At 42.6% G+C, this 14,524-nt stretch overlaps 1 protein-coding gene across 4 annotated transcripts in view; it reads right to left on the minus strand.

The window, feature by feature from the left end:
- APLP2 (amyloid beta precursor like protein 2) overlaps positions 1-14,524 on the minus strand; it is a 46,857-nt gene that overhangs the window by 12,299 nt on the left and 20,034 nt on the right. For 2 of the 4 annotated variants that reach the window (XM_039334521.1, XM_039334519.1), the window contains exons 2-8: positions 10,516-10,689; positions 9,295-9,424; positions 7,304-7,416; positions 5,663-5,850; positions 4,419-4,633; positions 2,919-3,086; positions 239-369 (exon numbers count right to left, since the gene is read on the minus strand). In XM_039334521.1, the coding sequence (XP_039190455.1) occupies positions 239-369; positions 2,919-3,086; positions 4,419-4,633; positions 5,663-5,850; positions 7,304-7,416; positions 9,295-9,424; positions 10,516-10,689 (1,119 nt within the window). The remainder of the gene's footprint in view (positions 1-238; positions 370-2,918; positions 3,087-4,418; positions 4,634-5,662; positions 5,851-7,303; positions 7,417-9,294; positions 9,425-10,515; positions 10,690-14,524) is intronic. The other 2 variants (XM_039334523.1, XM_039334522.1) reach the window with 1 other exon arrangement.

The following is a 14,524-nucleotide window of genomic DNA, read 5'->3' on the forward strand; positions in this document are numbered from 1 at the left end:
ATGTTTCCAGTTTAAAAGCTGACAACCAGTCAAAAGCCAGGAAGTTTCTGGCTTTTACTGCTGAAGAACAAAAAAAGTTCCACCCCACCCGCCCCAAAAAGTTTTTTTGTTTTTTTTTTAAACTTGGCTCAACTAAAAAACCCACGAATGAAATCGATGGCAGGAATGCAGCAGGATTGAGGTGGCCAAAGAGTCTCAGGGTAAGTTTAGGAAGCCCCACAGTTTAGGGAAGACTCACCCGATCCATGCGGTTACGATGTCGAATCTCCAGCTGTTCTTTGGCTTTCTGGAAACGGGCATGTTCGTTGTCATCGGGGGGTGTTTCAAAGTAGACATCAACGTCATCGGTAGGCAGAGGGGTTGGGGGAACTAGAAGATGACAAAAGCGAGGACTCGCTATATCACTCGTTCCGATTTAAAGGGTTGCTTCTGGTTTAGCTTGGTTGACAGGGCCAAGAAAACACAGACTTCCTACTCATCTGAGAAAAACCTAAACCTCCCTCTTTGGAACTCAGCCCGACTGTCAGTTTTCTGAAGCACTTTAAGTTGCAAGCTAACACACTGCCTGTGTGTGTGTGTGTGTGTGTGTGTGTGTGTGTGTGTGTGTGTGTGTGTTTGTATCCCAGCTCTTTCCCATTCTCCAGCAGTGGTCAGTCCTGAAGACAGATCAGTTAACGGTAAAGGACTGCTGAGAATGCAGCTGTCCTGCTTCTCCAGATGGGCACCGCTAAGGACTACAGCACATGGGGATAAAGTGACCCACCCATCCACCCACCCCGCCTGCAAAAGGAAAGGAAATGGCTGGATTTGTCTGACAGTTCAATCCTCAGGAAGTTTTGCATTTCAGGCTTCATTGTTCCCAACAGCCTTGCAGGGTGATGGATTAACACGGACACGGACACAAACAGGGTGGTGAAGCAAGGCAAAAGAAGGCAGAACAAGTTTGGTTTTTTTTAAGGACAACTGGCCAATCCGTACCATCCTTCGGGGAAGGTGTGGAGGCAAGCATGCTCAATTACTCTGAAATTCAGAGTAATTAGCATTAAGAACCACAACACTCTTTGGATTCCAGCTCTCCGAGAGGCCCCTGTCTGCCATGCAAGCCTACTTGAGCATCACGATCAAAGGTCTTGCCTGCTGTGTTTAGGCCAGGGGTGGGGAACCTTGGCTCTTTTATGATTTGTGGACTTCAACTCCCAGAATTCCTGAGCCAGCATGGCTGGCTCAGGAATTCTGGGAGTTGAAGTCCACAAGTCATGAAGGGGCCATAGTTCCCCCATGCTGGCTCAGGAATTCTGGGAGTTGAAGTCCACAAGTCATGAAGGGGCCATAGTTCCCCACCCCTAGTTTAGGCCATCTGGATGCAAACAGCAGTGGCTAGTGCTATTTGTTTGGTTGCCTTGCAGAGATGTAGCAAAAAGGGTGGGCTACTTAAAACGTTTTAGAGAAGGGGAAAAAAGGAAATCATGACTAGCTATCCATGTAATGGATTAGAATTTAATGGAAGAAGAGATTCAATACAAATCCAGAACGCCACGGATTAATCTGCACTTTTTTTGGGGGGGTAGGTCAACTAATTTCGTTCAAATTGATCTGATTTCAGGCAGAGGAAGCATTTGAGCACTGTATTCACAATAAGGCACGGGGTACTTTTTGGACATTAATCTGGGTGAGGGGCTCAACTGGTAATCCTGAGTTGGTGCTTGAACCCACAATATTTTCAGTCCAAATATGAAAAAGGGTTAAGAGGAAAATGACATTCCCTGATCATAAAAAGTAGGGTTCTCTCTCTGTGATCAGGAGCACAAATTAGATTTGTTTGTAGTGGTTCAATGTGTCAAGATGAAAGCTTTGATGCAGAAGGTCCAAATTCTGCCCCAAATCCTTTGGGGACAGAAGGACTTTTTTCTCCAAAACAGCCACAGTTTTTAATTTCATCACTGCTATCAGTTCTCTCCAATCAAAAGCATTTGTGCAGAACCTATTTTGTATACAGGATTAGGGATGTACAGACAGAGTGCCAAGCCATAGAAGGGAGGGAGGGAGGGAAGGAAGGAATAGGGACAGAGAGAAGGAAGGAAGGAAGGAAGGAAGGAAGGAAGGAAGGAAGGAAGGAAGGAAGGAAGGAAGGAAGGAAGGAAGGAAGGAAGGAAGGAAGGAAGGAAGGAAGTCTAAAATGGAAGTGCTGGAAATGAACATGGCCTTTCTGAAGATAATGACTCGGGAAGCCTTCAGAGATGGATCGCTGTGAATGGAGTTTGCTTCCATTAAACTTATTTTGTGTTACATATCAGATATATCATTTTGCTTTGATTTTTTTTTGCTGACGTCCCAAGGTATGCCGCTTCCAATCCTTAGGCTTAAGCAGGATATGAACCTTACAGGTAATGATAACAACAACAAGCAACACTAGGCTAAAAGTCAGTAAAAATGGTGAGAAAACCTCAGACAAATCACACAGAATCATCAGGCTGTGGACCATATTTCAGGTATCAGAAATATGAAACAGAACCTTTGAGTTTGCAGAAAGAGCACTAGGGAAGAGCTTTACTGCACAGTAAAAGTGAAGAAAATGGTGGAAGAGATGCACAGATGCCAGGAAGAGGCATCAAGAAAAGGGAGTAAGGGGGGACAGCAGGTTAGCCCTCCAAGCCCAACCCTCAACCTTCTCCCGTGGAATCCAGCAGAGGATTGCTAAGCCAGTGCAGAGAAGGAGAGGGAGACAAGGCAGACTTCTCTGGCTGCAGGAGCAGAGTTGAGCCTAAAGCAGCACAAAGACAAGGGAGGAACTACTGTGGAAGAGACACCAGGATCTATAGGACAAAGCTACACAGACTCTTCCTTTGACCTGGTCAAGGAGGAGAAGACAGACAGGACAACAGTTTGCTCCAAGAGGACCAATGCGAGGCCGAACTTACTCATCTTTTTACACACAGCCATGCAATACTCCTCTGACTCAAAATTGTTTCGGTTGCCTCCGCAGCCTCCATATATAAAGCGAATGCACTTTTTCTTGTACATGTCGAAGTACCAACGAGGCATCACAGCCCGGCAGGGACCTGTCATCGCCTCCTGGGAGCAGACAGCTGTGTGGAGATGGTGAAAGCATCAGCTGGTGGCAAGCACAGCTTTGCTAAGCTAGGTCAACATCAATGGTGGTTTTAGGTCAATCTTGGTGGACAGTCACCTGGAGCTCTGAAGATCTCTTCTGGATAGGTTTTCGCTTAGCTCTACTTCTCAATAGGTCTGACCTGCTTTACTTCTTAAAAAGTTAGGGTGGAAGAGTAGATAGCGGAGCATCTCGGAGGCCAGACAGCCCCACTGCTTCAACGTAGCCATTCGGTTCCCACACAAAGCATTTTTATGCAGAAGGACAAACTGCCTGACAATTATTTCTGTTGTATTCATAACTAGGAACGAGTTGGGGATCACTTCGACCATCCAACTTTCTGAAACCTAGGGTTTTTGTTTCCCAAACTCTCTGGAGATATTTACCACCTCTATCTGCCAGCAATCATTTCTTTAGAATGATACCGAGAAACCAGAAGGACTATTTTAAGCACCAGAAGCAGTCACAATGTGTTAACTCAACTGCATTCAAAGAGCTTTAGGAAACATTTATTAAAACGGCTATTTAAGTCAGCAAAACACAGCTTTTGCAGGTTAAACTCTAGTTAATGAATTGCTGTTTCGAACAAAGAATGCTTCAGTAGCACAAGGGACAAAGAGTAACTCGTTAGGAGACTACACACTGCAACAAGTGCATCCTAATTGGCCCCACAAATGTATAACTTCGGCTTCATTCAACAGCTGAAGCTACCTGCAGGTTTTGAAAATGGACAAACACAACAAAAGGAGTTTTCCCTATAAAAGAACTGCCAACCTGTTAAGTTGCAGTTTAGCATGACTTTGTTCTTGCAGAAATGTTATTTAACAAAAGCAGCTATTGAAAAGCAGCAGCATTTATTCTATTTAATGTATTTCTTTGGGAAGCACAATGGCTACCTGCTAGATTAGTTTTAAAAGTGTATCATTGATTGAATCTGTTTGCTTCCTAGTGTTCCTTTTACGGAGAAAATATGAGCAGCTTCTCACTTTGGTAACAGCTATTCAGAGAACCAATCTGTAACATTTCTGCAAAAATGGGGCTGCACAAGTATATTTTTATGCTGCCTTAGGAAAGGGGGCTTATCCTAAATTGACAATGCGTACTTTGGGAAACTATTAAGTCACCTGCCTCCAAAGCAGGAAAGAGAGATCTTCACTAAACAGTGTGCCAAGATTTTTAATCTGCTGACCTACTTGAAAATTAAACATTCCAAAAAGGAAAACGGAAAGGCAACTTATGGATCGCCAGGATCAAGGGATAATTGTTGCGACTGACAGAATCAGATTGAAGAAGCAATGGGACAGATTACCTTTGACATCATTCATGATTTCCTTCTGGGAGAAAGTTTTTTCCTTGCTTGGTGGGGATGGAGGCTCTTCGTTGTAGTCTTTGTAGCTATCATAATAATAATCCTGGTCCACTACAACTTCTTCTTCATTTTCTTCTTGTTCTTCCTCATCGTCGTCATTTATCTCCATGACTCCTACCGTGAAGTCATCTCTGTCTGCTTCAGTGGGCAATTCACTAGGAGAGGCAAAAGGAGAAACTGAATGTGAAAAAACAACATTTTTTCTCCCAAATGTTTAAATGCACTGCGAAACAAGGACAGAGATCTTGAATATAGATCAAAGGTTGGCTTGATAACTTCTATATTAAAAGTTAGAATCAGTGATCTTTTAAACCATGATATTGTGGGAAGTCAGCCCCCCACCCCAGAGAAGGAAATATTAAAAGGGCAGAATATTATATTTCCTCAAAGGATCTTAAAGAGGCAGAAAAGCATGCTCAGTTTTTCTTAATAGCCCCAAGTCTCCCTCCCCCAAGCAGAAACCAGCTCTGTAGAAATGCAGATGTAATAATCCATTCAGGAAGGTTGGAGCCCTCCAGCTAGAAGCTTAGGAAGACAAAGACACCTAAAATCTACATACCCCACCCAAACTCTAAGACAGGACATAATAGGATTAACCCACAGATGCCAAAGGGGCACACTCAGACTCAGACCAAAGTACATGACACAGGAAATACAAAGCCTCAAACAGGAACAGGAAACCACTCCAAACGAAAGCCCAAGAGGGTATAAAAACCCACTCCCTACTACATGTGCTCTCTCTTTTCTTCCAGAGCCATCTTTCCGTCTGGCTCTCCTCTTCAATAAACTACAACCTTCTTTCTAAAGCAGTTGCCATGTTGTTTATTCCCGGCTTGGACTGGACTAACAAATAGGTAGCATGCAGTTCAGTTTCTTTAACATGCTCCCAAGAGTTACCAGGAAATACCAGAGGCAACAGATTCTGAGAGCCTTTTTTTTTCCCTCATAAAATGGACTGGACTGTGTATTTCCTAAATGGGGTCTTTCGAAAAAAGAAGCTGGTCATGGTCCTCCAGACATCATACTCCTGATTTAGGAGACTCCAGTTGCCTCATTCTAGGGGAAAAAGTGGCAAATGAACCGTGCCATTTTTAAAAAAATTAAACTCAACCCCTCTTTTCTGCGCCACCCAGCATGGAAAAACCATGTTGATAAAACAGAGATTTGACCTTCTTCGTTGCTACCTTTTGTTACCATTGTTGTCATCTTCCTCCTCCTCATCTTCCTCGTCTTCCTCCTCCTCTTTAGAGAGTGCTTCATCTACAATTTTGGCCTGAGGGCAACACACATATTCTGTGCCATGGAACTGGTCTACACCACAAGGCAGCAGCATCCCATAACTGTGCAGGATCATACCCTCCGTTAAGCAGGCCTAAAAGAAGCAGTAAAGCCAAAAATGAGAATCATTTCCCCAGATCACTTTCAAATGTGGACTTCTTAGGTCGGTCAATTATCAGATGCTACACAGGAAGGTGAAAAGATCTGGCTAAAGAATGGGAATTAACTAAGAGGTGCTCAAGGAGCCTGCTCTGGAAGGAGGGAGGGAGGGCCAATTTTCAGAAAAAACATCATATAGTCATGTGATCATGGGATTTTGCAAACAGTCGTTAATGTGCCTGTGTAGCCGAGCAAATTCGTTCAGAACTATTCATTGTTCATGGTGCAAGGAAGGAAGGAAGGAAGGAAAATCTCATCTTTTAGAGCAGCGGTTCTCAACCTATGGGTCGCGACCCCATTTGGGGTCGATCGACCATTTCACGGGTGTCGCCAAGCAAGGCTGTCCGCCATTTTTTCCCCTTTTCCGGCAGGTGCCTTACCTCCCTTGGGCTAGGCCAGCTGGTGGCCCAGCCGGTGGTCGGCCTGCTCCGTCTCTGCCACTTGCCAGCTACGCCTCAGCCGGCGCAGGGGGCGGCACCACGCATGCGCGGCGCTCCCGGGCAGGGAAAGTCCTCGACTTACGACCGGTTGGGTAGTCCTCAACTTACGACCGGTTTAGTCCTTGACTTATGACCGGTTTAGTCCTCGACTTACGACTGGTTTGGGGTCGCGGCATTAAAAAGGTTGAGAACTCTTTTTTTTTTATAGAGTCTAGATTTTTGGAAACCAAGCTACACAGCAGCAGAATTTGTACAGGTTACTGGCATTCAAGAATGTATTTAAGTTTTCCATAATTTTTATGAAGTTTGCTTTCTCAAAAATCCCAATGAGAGGGAAGGAGGGAGGGAGGGAGGGAGGGAGGGAGGGAATAAATCAATAATTTTGGAAATATAGTTTTGGAAAGCAGCTGTAGAAATCTGGAAAAATAAGGTTACCATATAAAAATTCCAAATTAGTGAGTTATTTCTTTCTCCCCCAAAGGAGAGATAAAACTGTGTCACCAAATTTAACCTTCAGTTGGTCTTCCAACCAAGGAATCTCATGGGAAGAGAACCGTACTGGCTCTATATAAGCCAGGGGTAGGCAACCTTGGCTCTTTTATGACTCGTGGACTTCAATTCCCAGAATTCCTGAGCCAGCTATGCTCCTATTCTGGGAGTTGAAGTCCACGAGTCATAAAAGAGCCAAGGTTGCCTACTCTTGGTATAAGCAAACGTAACATTTATAGCTGAATAAGCAACTTTTGCTTTTTAACGGGGCCAGAGGAGGCCATTTGAACCTGTGTTCACATTTGAAAAGGCTTCATGCTATTTTAAGTCATCTTTCAGACCTAATGCTGGTTTCTTTCCAAGGAAAAGGACAACATTTCTAGCTCTGAATTTCAAGCTTTGCCACATGCTGTGTCTCTTCTGGGGAAATGTAGGCGTGCTTGTGGTCCTGAAGCCTACCTCCTTTGCTACGGTGTGCCAATATTGGTGACTTTTGCATACATCCATCCGCTCCCGGTGGAAGAAGCGGCATTTTTCAGGAACCAAGAGGACATCACTGACAAATTCGCCCACTGCAAAATAAATAATTACGAGAACGCATGTCAAACATGGTTTCCACCACATATACTGACCTCAACTTCCACTCTCATGCTCAAGATACTGTTAACATCGCAGCAAATGTACCCTTGTTATTTCAGAACACTCCTCAGAATATTAAAAGGCAAAACCTTGTCATTTATTTCTATAACTCAACTGCGCGTTTTAGTTTGGGCATAGTATTTTGGATTTTCAACCCGTTTTTTTCCCCCTTCTTGAAAATATTTTCAGCTGGGCTTTTTACCAATCTTGAAAGAAAATAAATAAATATTTCCAATCAGGCTTTATAATCCTGATCTTTAAATAGGATAAGCTGTCTAACGTAAGCACAACAGGACCCACGTACATTCATTCACTAAATTAGGAAAACTGGCCCTTCCCCCCTTTGAAAAGTTATGCCTGAAAGAAAGAAAGAAAGAGAGAAAGAGAGAGAGAGAGAGAGAGAGAGAGAGAGAGAGAGAGAGAGAGAGAGAGAGAGAGAGAAAGAAAGAAAGAAAGAAAGAAAGAAAGAAAGAAAGAAAGAAAGCTTTATATGTGTTTAGGCAAGCTAGAAACCATTGCAATAATGTTTCTCTTTGAAAACAGCAAGCAATTGTTTCCCAAAAGAACAGGGAAACAAATGCCCAGACTTTTTCTATTCGGATACATGAAAAACCTTAGACCTGCAAACTATTCAGAAGCAACATTTTGTTCCTTTCTGAGGGTTGCTAGGAGCATCAACACAGCATTCAAATCTCCAAAACCACAGCACAGCCATTCTTCTTAGATATTGCCAATACACCTAAGAACAGCATTTCTTCAGTTGGTGTTCCTTCTGCATAATATATGGCGCACGAGGTTTGTTTCCTTACAGGAAACACTCTTGCAAAAGATAGAGAAGGTTTTGAGGTTGATAATTCGAGCCATCTAATCAAGTATTGGGCAATTATGCTTGTGGGAATGCACTCTCTCTCTCTCTCTCTCTCTCTCTCTCTCTCTCACACACACACACACACACACACACACACACACACACACACACACACAGCTTAGGAAAGCTGAGGAGACAAATTGCATCCCCCACAGCTTCTACAAGGCAATCTTGATATACAGGTGGTCCTCGGCTTACGACTATAAATGGAACCTGCCCATCGTGATCGTAAGTCATGACTGATTTTACTATTGTTCTTTTGCAGCAGTCGCTAAGCAAATGTAGTGGTCATAAAACATCTGCCAAGGCCATTAAACTACAGGCATGGTGGAAAACTGTAAGTAAACATGTTGTAAATGGAGATCGTAAATGGAGATAATCCTTTTCTCAGAAAAAGTATCTTTGACATAAAGGACACAAAAGCTTACATTTTCATCCTATTTATTTATTTATTTATTTAAGATCATGAATAAGAATGCAACAGACTACACAATTTTAGGCTTTTCTGGTTTATCTCTGTGGGAGGCAATATTCAGCTACATTGAGTTAAATCAATACTGCAGTTAATTCCAGTTGCCAATGTTGGCACAAATTAAACCAATTCGATGTAGTACTGATGTTGCACTTAAATATTTACAAAACTCTGTTAAAAGAAACACCACAATGAAGATCAGTATGCACTAATCATGCTGGTACAAGGATTACATATACAAATCTTGGCAATGAAAATAAGTAAAAAGAAGCCTGAATGGTAAATCAAGCAGGTACACCTCGTGCTTTCAGGAACCACTCTGTATTAGTTGGTTGAGAACATTGTATTATTTATTTATTTTTTTCTCAAATATATATTGCATTTATACTGTACAGTTTAATTCTTGTTAGCCAGTCAGCGTTGCAACAGTGAGATGGGCAGCCATATAAATCAAGATAAATAAATACTTACCAAGACATTTGAAGGGTACAACAATATGGGTATGGCCCTTGCATTGTTTCTTCCCCTTCTTACACCAGTTTTTAATGTTAACTTGTTCATTGGCTTCTACCACGTTGGTAATCTGAAGGTCTGGATAAATCTATTTTTAAGAGTAAAACATGAAATGAAATAAAACAAGGCAATACATAAAAAACTGAGAGATTCCTGCCAAGAAGAAAGGAAGCAGTAAAAGGAAGAGCCTTAAGAAAGCTTCACGGTTGCCCAGTCAGTAACTTCATCTAGATGTAGGAGGAGGAGTGGCAGAACCTGGGGGTGGAGTTAAAAAAGGAAGCAGCCTAGAATTCCTATGTAGTCACAAGCAGACTAAGTCCAATCTTGAATTCCACGAGCCCTTGTCTAACTCCAAGTGTTAACCGTTATTTGAGAAGATTCCTATGCATAGACTGTTTAGCAATAAATCAATTTAACTGGACCTTCATATGTGGACCTGGTCTTTTGTGCCTGACATTATCAGAGCAGTATCTTGTTGGGCTTGGCCTGGCTATCCAAATATGCCTGGAGAACAACCCAGTTAAACACATGGAGCAAAATGCCATCATTATCTGCCCACTAATTTTAAGCCCTGAATGTTAGAAGACATAAACAACTGTGGCTTGGGTTTTCTGTTTTTTTGTTTGTTTTGCTTATTTAGGAACTACCTCTAAGTAGCCCACAAAGCTAGGGCAGTTAAGATCTGTATCCTAACAAATGTCCTGCCAAATGCTTCAGAAGAGCTAAATATAAAGCCACCAGTGCTTTTGAACTTTCACTAAAAGGAGGAACTCACTAGCCAAGGTTGACACAGAATGTCCCACTGCATGCATGCTGTCAAGCACCAGGGAAATCAGAAGATCCAGGCAGTTCAAATGGATATAAAGATTTATTGCAAGCTTAAGCTCTCTACAACTATCTGAACTACAAATGGCCCAAAGCCAATTGGCGGTAGATAAGAGTCAATGGAATTTAAGGTGGGCGGGATTTAAATCTCTTGTGGGCGCAAAGGAACCCGTGACTGATGACACGTTTCACCCCTCCCTCGGGCTCAGCCTAGTCTTCTCCTATATGTATTTTCATATGAAAGGGTTCTCAAGTGGCAATTTCAGAATCACACTGCGGAGAAGACCAGATAGGAGGAGTTGAGTCACAAGCTTTGATGTTGGCTGAAACCAATTGCACAGCACGTTCATTTACCTCCTGACAATACTGTAGAATCTCTTCCTTCCTTCCAAAGCAGCTTTTTGTCCCGGAAGGATCGGTCTCCCACTTCCCAGTCTGGATATTCACATGCATATTCAGCTTTCCACAGAACATGGCGATCTGAGGCTCGGCCACAGCAAACCCAATGCCACCATTGGCTGCCAGTGCCTAAACGGGAAAAGAAATCTTCTTTTATTCACAACCAACTTTGTCTTGGATGCCTAAACAGAGCTGCCATTGTAAAGCAAGGACCAGCTCAAATGCCACCTCTGAAACTCAGGGAAAAAAGGATTTCACATTTCATAGCCAACCTCTTGCAATTCAACATGAGCTCTGCGATTTCTTCCATCTTTAACACTTGAGGGTTAATGCACTCGTCCTTGATGCTTACGCACCACAATCAGATTTAGATCTGGGTACAGTACTGACTGCTAAATCTGACCATTGGGCTACTAAAAGCACTAAGCATGCAACCACCATCTGCATCAAAGCCACCATCTGCGCCACCAAACTGAGCATCCAGTGTATTTATTTATTTATCCAGAAGCTCTATTTGACAGATTTATACACTGCCCCCTCCCTTAATGGCTCCCTGCAGATGACAATACGGCTGAACCTTCCATCAAAATCAGCATTTAAAAATGACAACGATAAAACAAAAACACAAAAGCCCCCAAATTCACCATAGTCGAACAGTAGCATTAAAACGCCGAGGGAAATAAATACATTTTTGAACTTCTTCTAAATGGTAATGAGAGGCTGGATTCATCTCTAAAGGACAGTTCATTTCGTAGCATAGGTTCTGAAACAAAAAGCAGAGCTAATCGCTAGTATCAAATGTATTTGAACTGGGACCAGGAAGAAGTGCCCCACAGATGACAGAGGTTTGGACCCGGCCCACATTAAAAAAATATCAATCTTGTCAAGTACCACCTAAGCTTCCAAATATGTACTAGTGTATGTAGGTGTTTATTGCAGGGGTCTTCAAACTTGGCCCTTTTATGACTTGTGGACTTCAACTCCCAGAATTCCTCAGCCAGGCACGTGGGAGTTGAAGTCCACAAGTCATAAAAGGGCCAAGTTTGAAGACCCCTGAGTAAGTGTATGTGTGCAAGCGTGTGTCTGTTACAGATATGTGGATTCCTTGGTACTTTCTGAGCTTGGTTGTTTTCTTACAAATGAGAAAGTGGCTGGCCCAAAGTCACCCAACTGGCTTTCATGGCTAAGGTGGGACTTGGAACTCATAGTCTCTTGCTTTCTAGCCTGGTGCCTTAAATAGTAGACCAAAGGGGCTCTTTTTTAATTACTTGAGTCTGCTGAACTTGGTGGTTTAATGCAAGGGGAATAGTAATTGTAAAACCATTGTGAGAGGATTTTCCATCTAGGTTTCCATTTTCAGGGCCCTTGGAGCCCCCTGATGGAACTGCTAGCAAACACAAACTAGTGTTTATCCCAAGATTCTATTTCATCTCTAAAAATGAGAAAAGCAATCTATTGCTCATTCATGCATACGAAAATGTTGTTTATTTGATTTCAGTATGATCTATTTATCCGTTGAGTCTTTTGCACCTGCCCTTTGCAACCCACAGACATACACAAAAGACGAGATTGACCTTTTCGTATTGGCCCCTAAAGGTTTGATTCGCTCGCCAGATGTGGGGATCCATGTGCATGTAGGACGTGTAAGCCAACTATCAATCTCAGTTTAGCCGATAAATCTAAAATCTTTAGTGGGTTGTTGGTTTTTTTTTAATTGCTCTGTACTCTCAGAAGCTAAATCTTCTCAGGCTGCCTACGAATTTCCTTAAATTAGAAGAAAGCTGCTTTTCACCCACACCACCAAGAATATCCTTGAATTAACATTTCAAGAAAAACAGTCCCAGATTGCCTTGAAGGAAAAGAAGGAAGTGAAGAAACCTCAAAGGTACAGAGAAATAAATTTCTCTTGGCATGCTGCTCAGGAGTATATTAGGGGAACTGCTGAAGCAGTTTTCCACTTTAATTCATAAACAAGCTAGCTTTTAGGCTCAGGAAGAAATCCACCCAGGCATGGGAGTTACATCAGAACAATGTGCATTGCACAGGAAGCATGCCATAGGCTTATTATTGCCTTCCCTAACTGACTGAGCTCTGCAACTTCCGATTGTGTTTTACAATGACCACACAAAGAAGCCTCACAAAGGATGGACGACAACCCTGGACCCAAGCAAACTTCCATCTATCTTTTTCACTACTCTTGACTAAGAAGAGCCCTATTTTAATGCCTGAAAAACCTCAACTCTAGAAGACGTCCCAAAGATGCTTTTTTCAGGAGCCCACTGGACTTTCTTGTGTTTCTTTTGAAGAATTTCACTTCTCATCCAAGAAGTTTCTTCAGCTCTGACTAGATGGTGGGGAGTAGAAGGAGTTATATTCCTTGCAGACAGCAGGTCATTTGCATTCCTTTCGAGCAGGCATACACCCACCCCATTGCGGCACTGGGGGGAAAGTTGCAATATGTCATGCGACATCACGAGTTTGACATGCATGCCTGCTTTAGAGAGTCGTTGAAACCATTTTGGAGGTTTACCTGTGTCCTCAGGGTCACCTGAGAAGTGTCAATGTGTGTGGAGCCTTCTTGGCTGCAGGATGTTTTCTGCCCTGGCTCCCTTCACTGTTGAAAACAGGCACACAGGCTGTTGGGGATGAGTCTGTGCTGCCTGAATCTCAAACTGATGCACAAGCACAATCTCCAACTGAAGTCCTTCCACTCCTCACCATCTAGTCATAGCTGAAGAAGCTTCTTGGATGAGAAGCGAAACATCTTCAAAAGAAACACAAGAAAGTTCACTTGCCTCCTTTGGGACAACCATGACCTGGATGACTGAGAATCTCCATAGACTCTCTAAAACAGGTGTCTTCAGGCACGCTGGCTGAGGAATTCTGGGAGTTGAAGTCCACAAGTCATAAAAGGGTCAGGTTTGAAGACCCCTGCTCTAAAAGGTGTCTTTTCTGTTGCCTTAAGGATTATGGATTAAAAGGAATCCAATGTCAAAAAAAAATAATAAATGAAGACTGTTCTTCTGGGCCTCAGTTTCTCCACTGCATGGATACTCCAATATAGTTTTGAAAAGCTGCACCTATAATGTAACAGCAAAAAAGACCTCCTGACTTCTGCCTTCAAAGCCCATTAGCTGGATCTTTCTATGAATTGGTCTACTGCTGTACAGGCCTAGAACAATCTGGAATAATCCAGATACCAAAGAGCACAAGCACCTACAGTCTTAACAGCATGTTAGCAAGCAAATAAAATGTTTTAGAAAGAGTGGGTGGAACAGCATTCGGTGCCAACAGAAACAGGAGACAGGGTGTGTTCAGAATGTTAACCTTGGTACTCCTATGGTGCATTGTGCAAAAATAGTCCTGGACTTTGAATTATAGCATGCAAAGTGTTTATATGTTCTATTCCAAGGAGTCATTTTTCTACATTAGAATGCCACTTCTTTGAAGGTGCTACCTACATGGTAAAATGAAAAACAGGAAGCGAAGGAGTCAATAGGCCTATTTGCTGCTCCTCCAAAATATATTCCGAACCAATATAAGCCTTGTTCAAACATACTTTTGAACGAAGATGCTGCATGTTTAAACATTAGAGTTGTAGTGTTTATTTTGGGCCTCTCTTCAGCTCATCACCACAGAAACGAAAGGAAAGGTACCATTCTTCCTCAGATTGTTCAAAGAGTTTGCATATCACTGGAGACCTGTTGCCATAGTGACACTTTATTCACAAGCGAATCAGCTAACTTAGTCACTCATCCTCAAGATGCTTTAATTACCTAAAGAGAGCAAACAGATTCATGGGTCCCCCACCCATTGCTGGATCCCCCCCCAAAAAAAGAAAAATGAAAAGAGCTGTGGAGTAAAGGAGCATCCATAATGAAGGTGTATGTGCAATGCCCAAGATGAACATAAATGGCATCGTTTAATTTACTGTTATTCCATCTGTGTTTGAACACAACAAATG

This window comes from Crotalus tigris, unplaced genomic scaffold, assembly GCF_016545835.1.
Source record: "Crotalus tigris isolate CLP2741 ecotype Arizona unplaced genomic scaffold, ASM1654583v1 scf7180000017631.5181431, whole genome shotgun sequence".
In the NCBI taxonomy this organism is placed as follows: domain Eukaryota; kingdom Metazoa; phylum Chordata; class Lepidosauria; order Squamata; family Viperidae; genus Crotalus; species Crotalus tigris.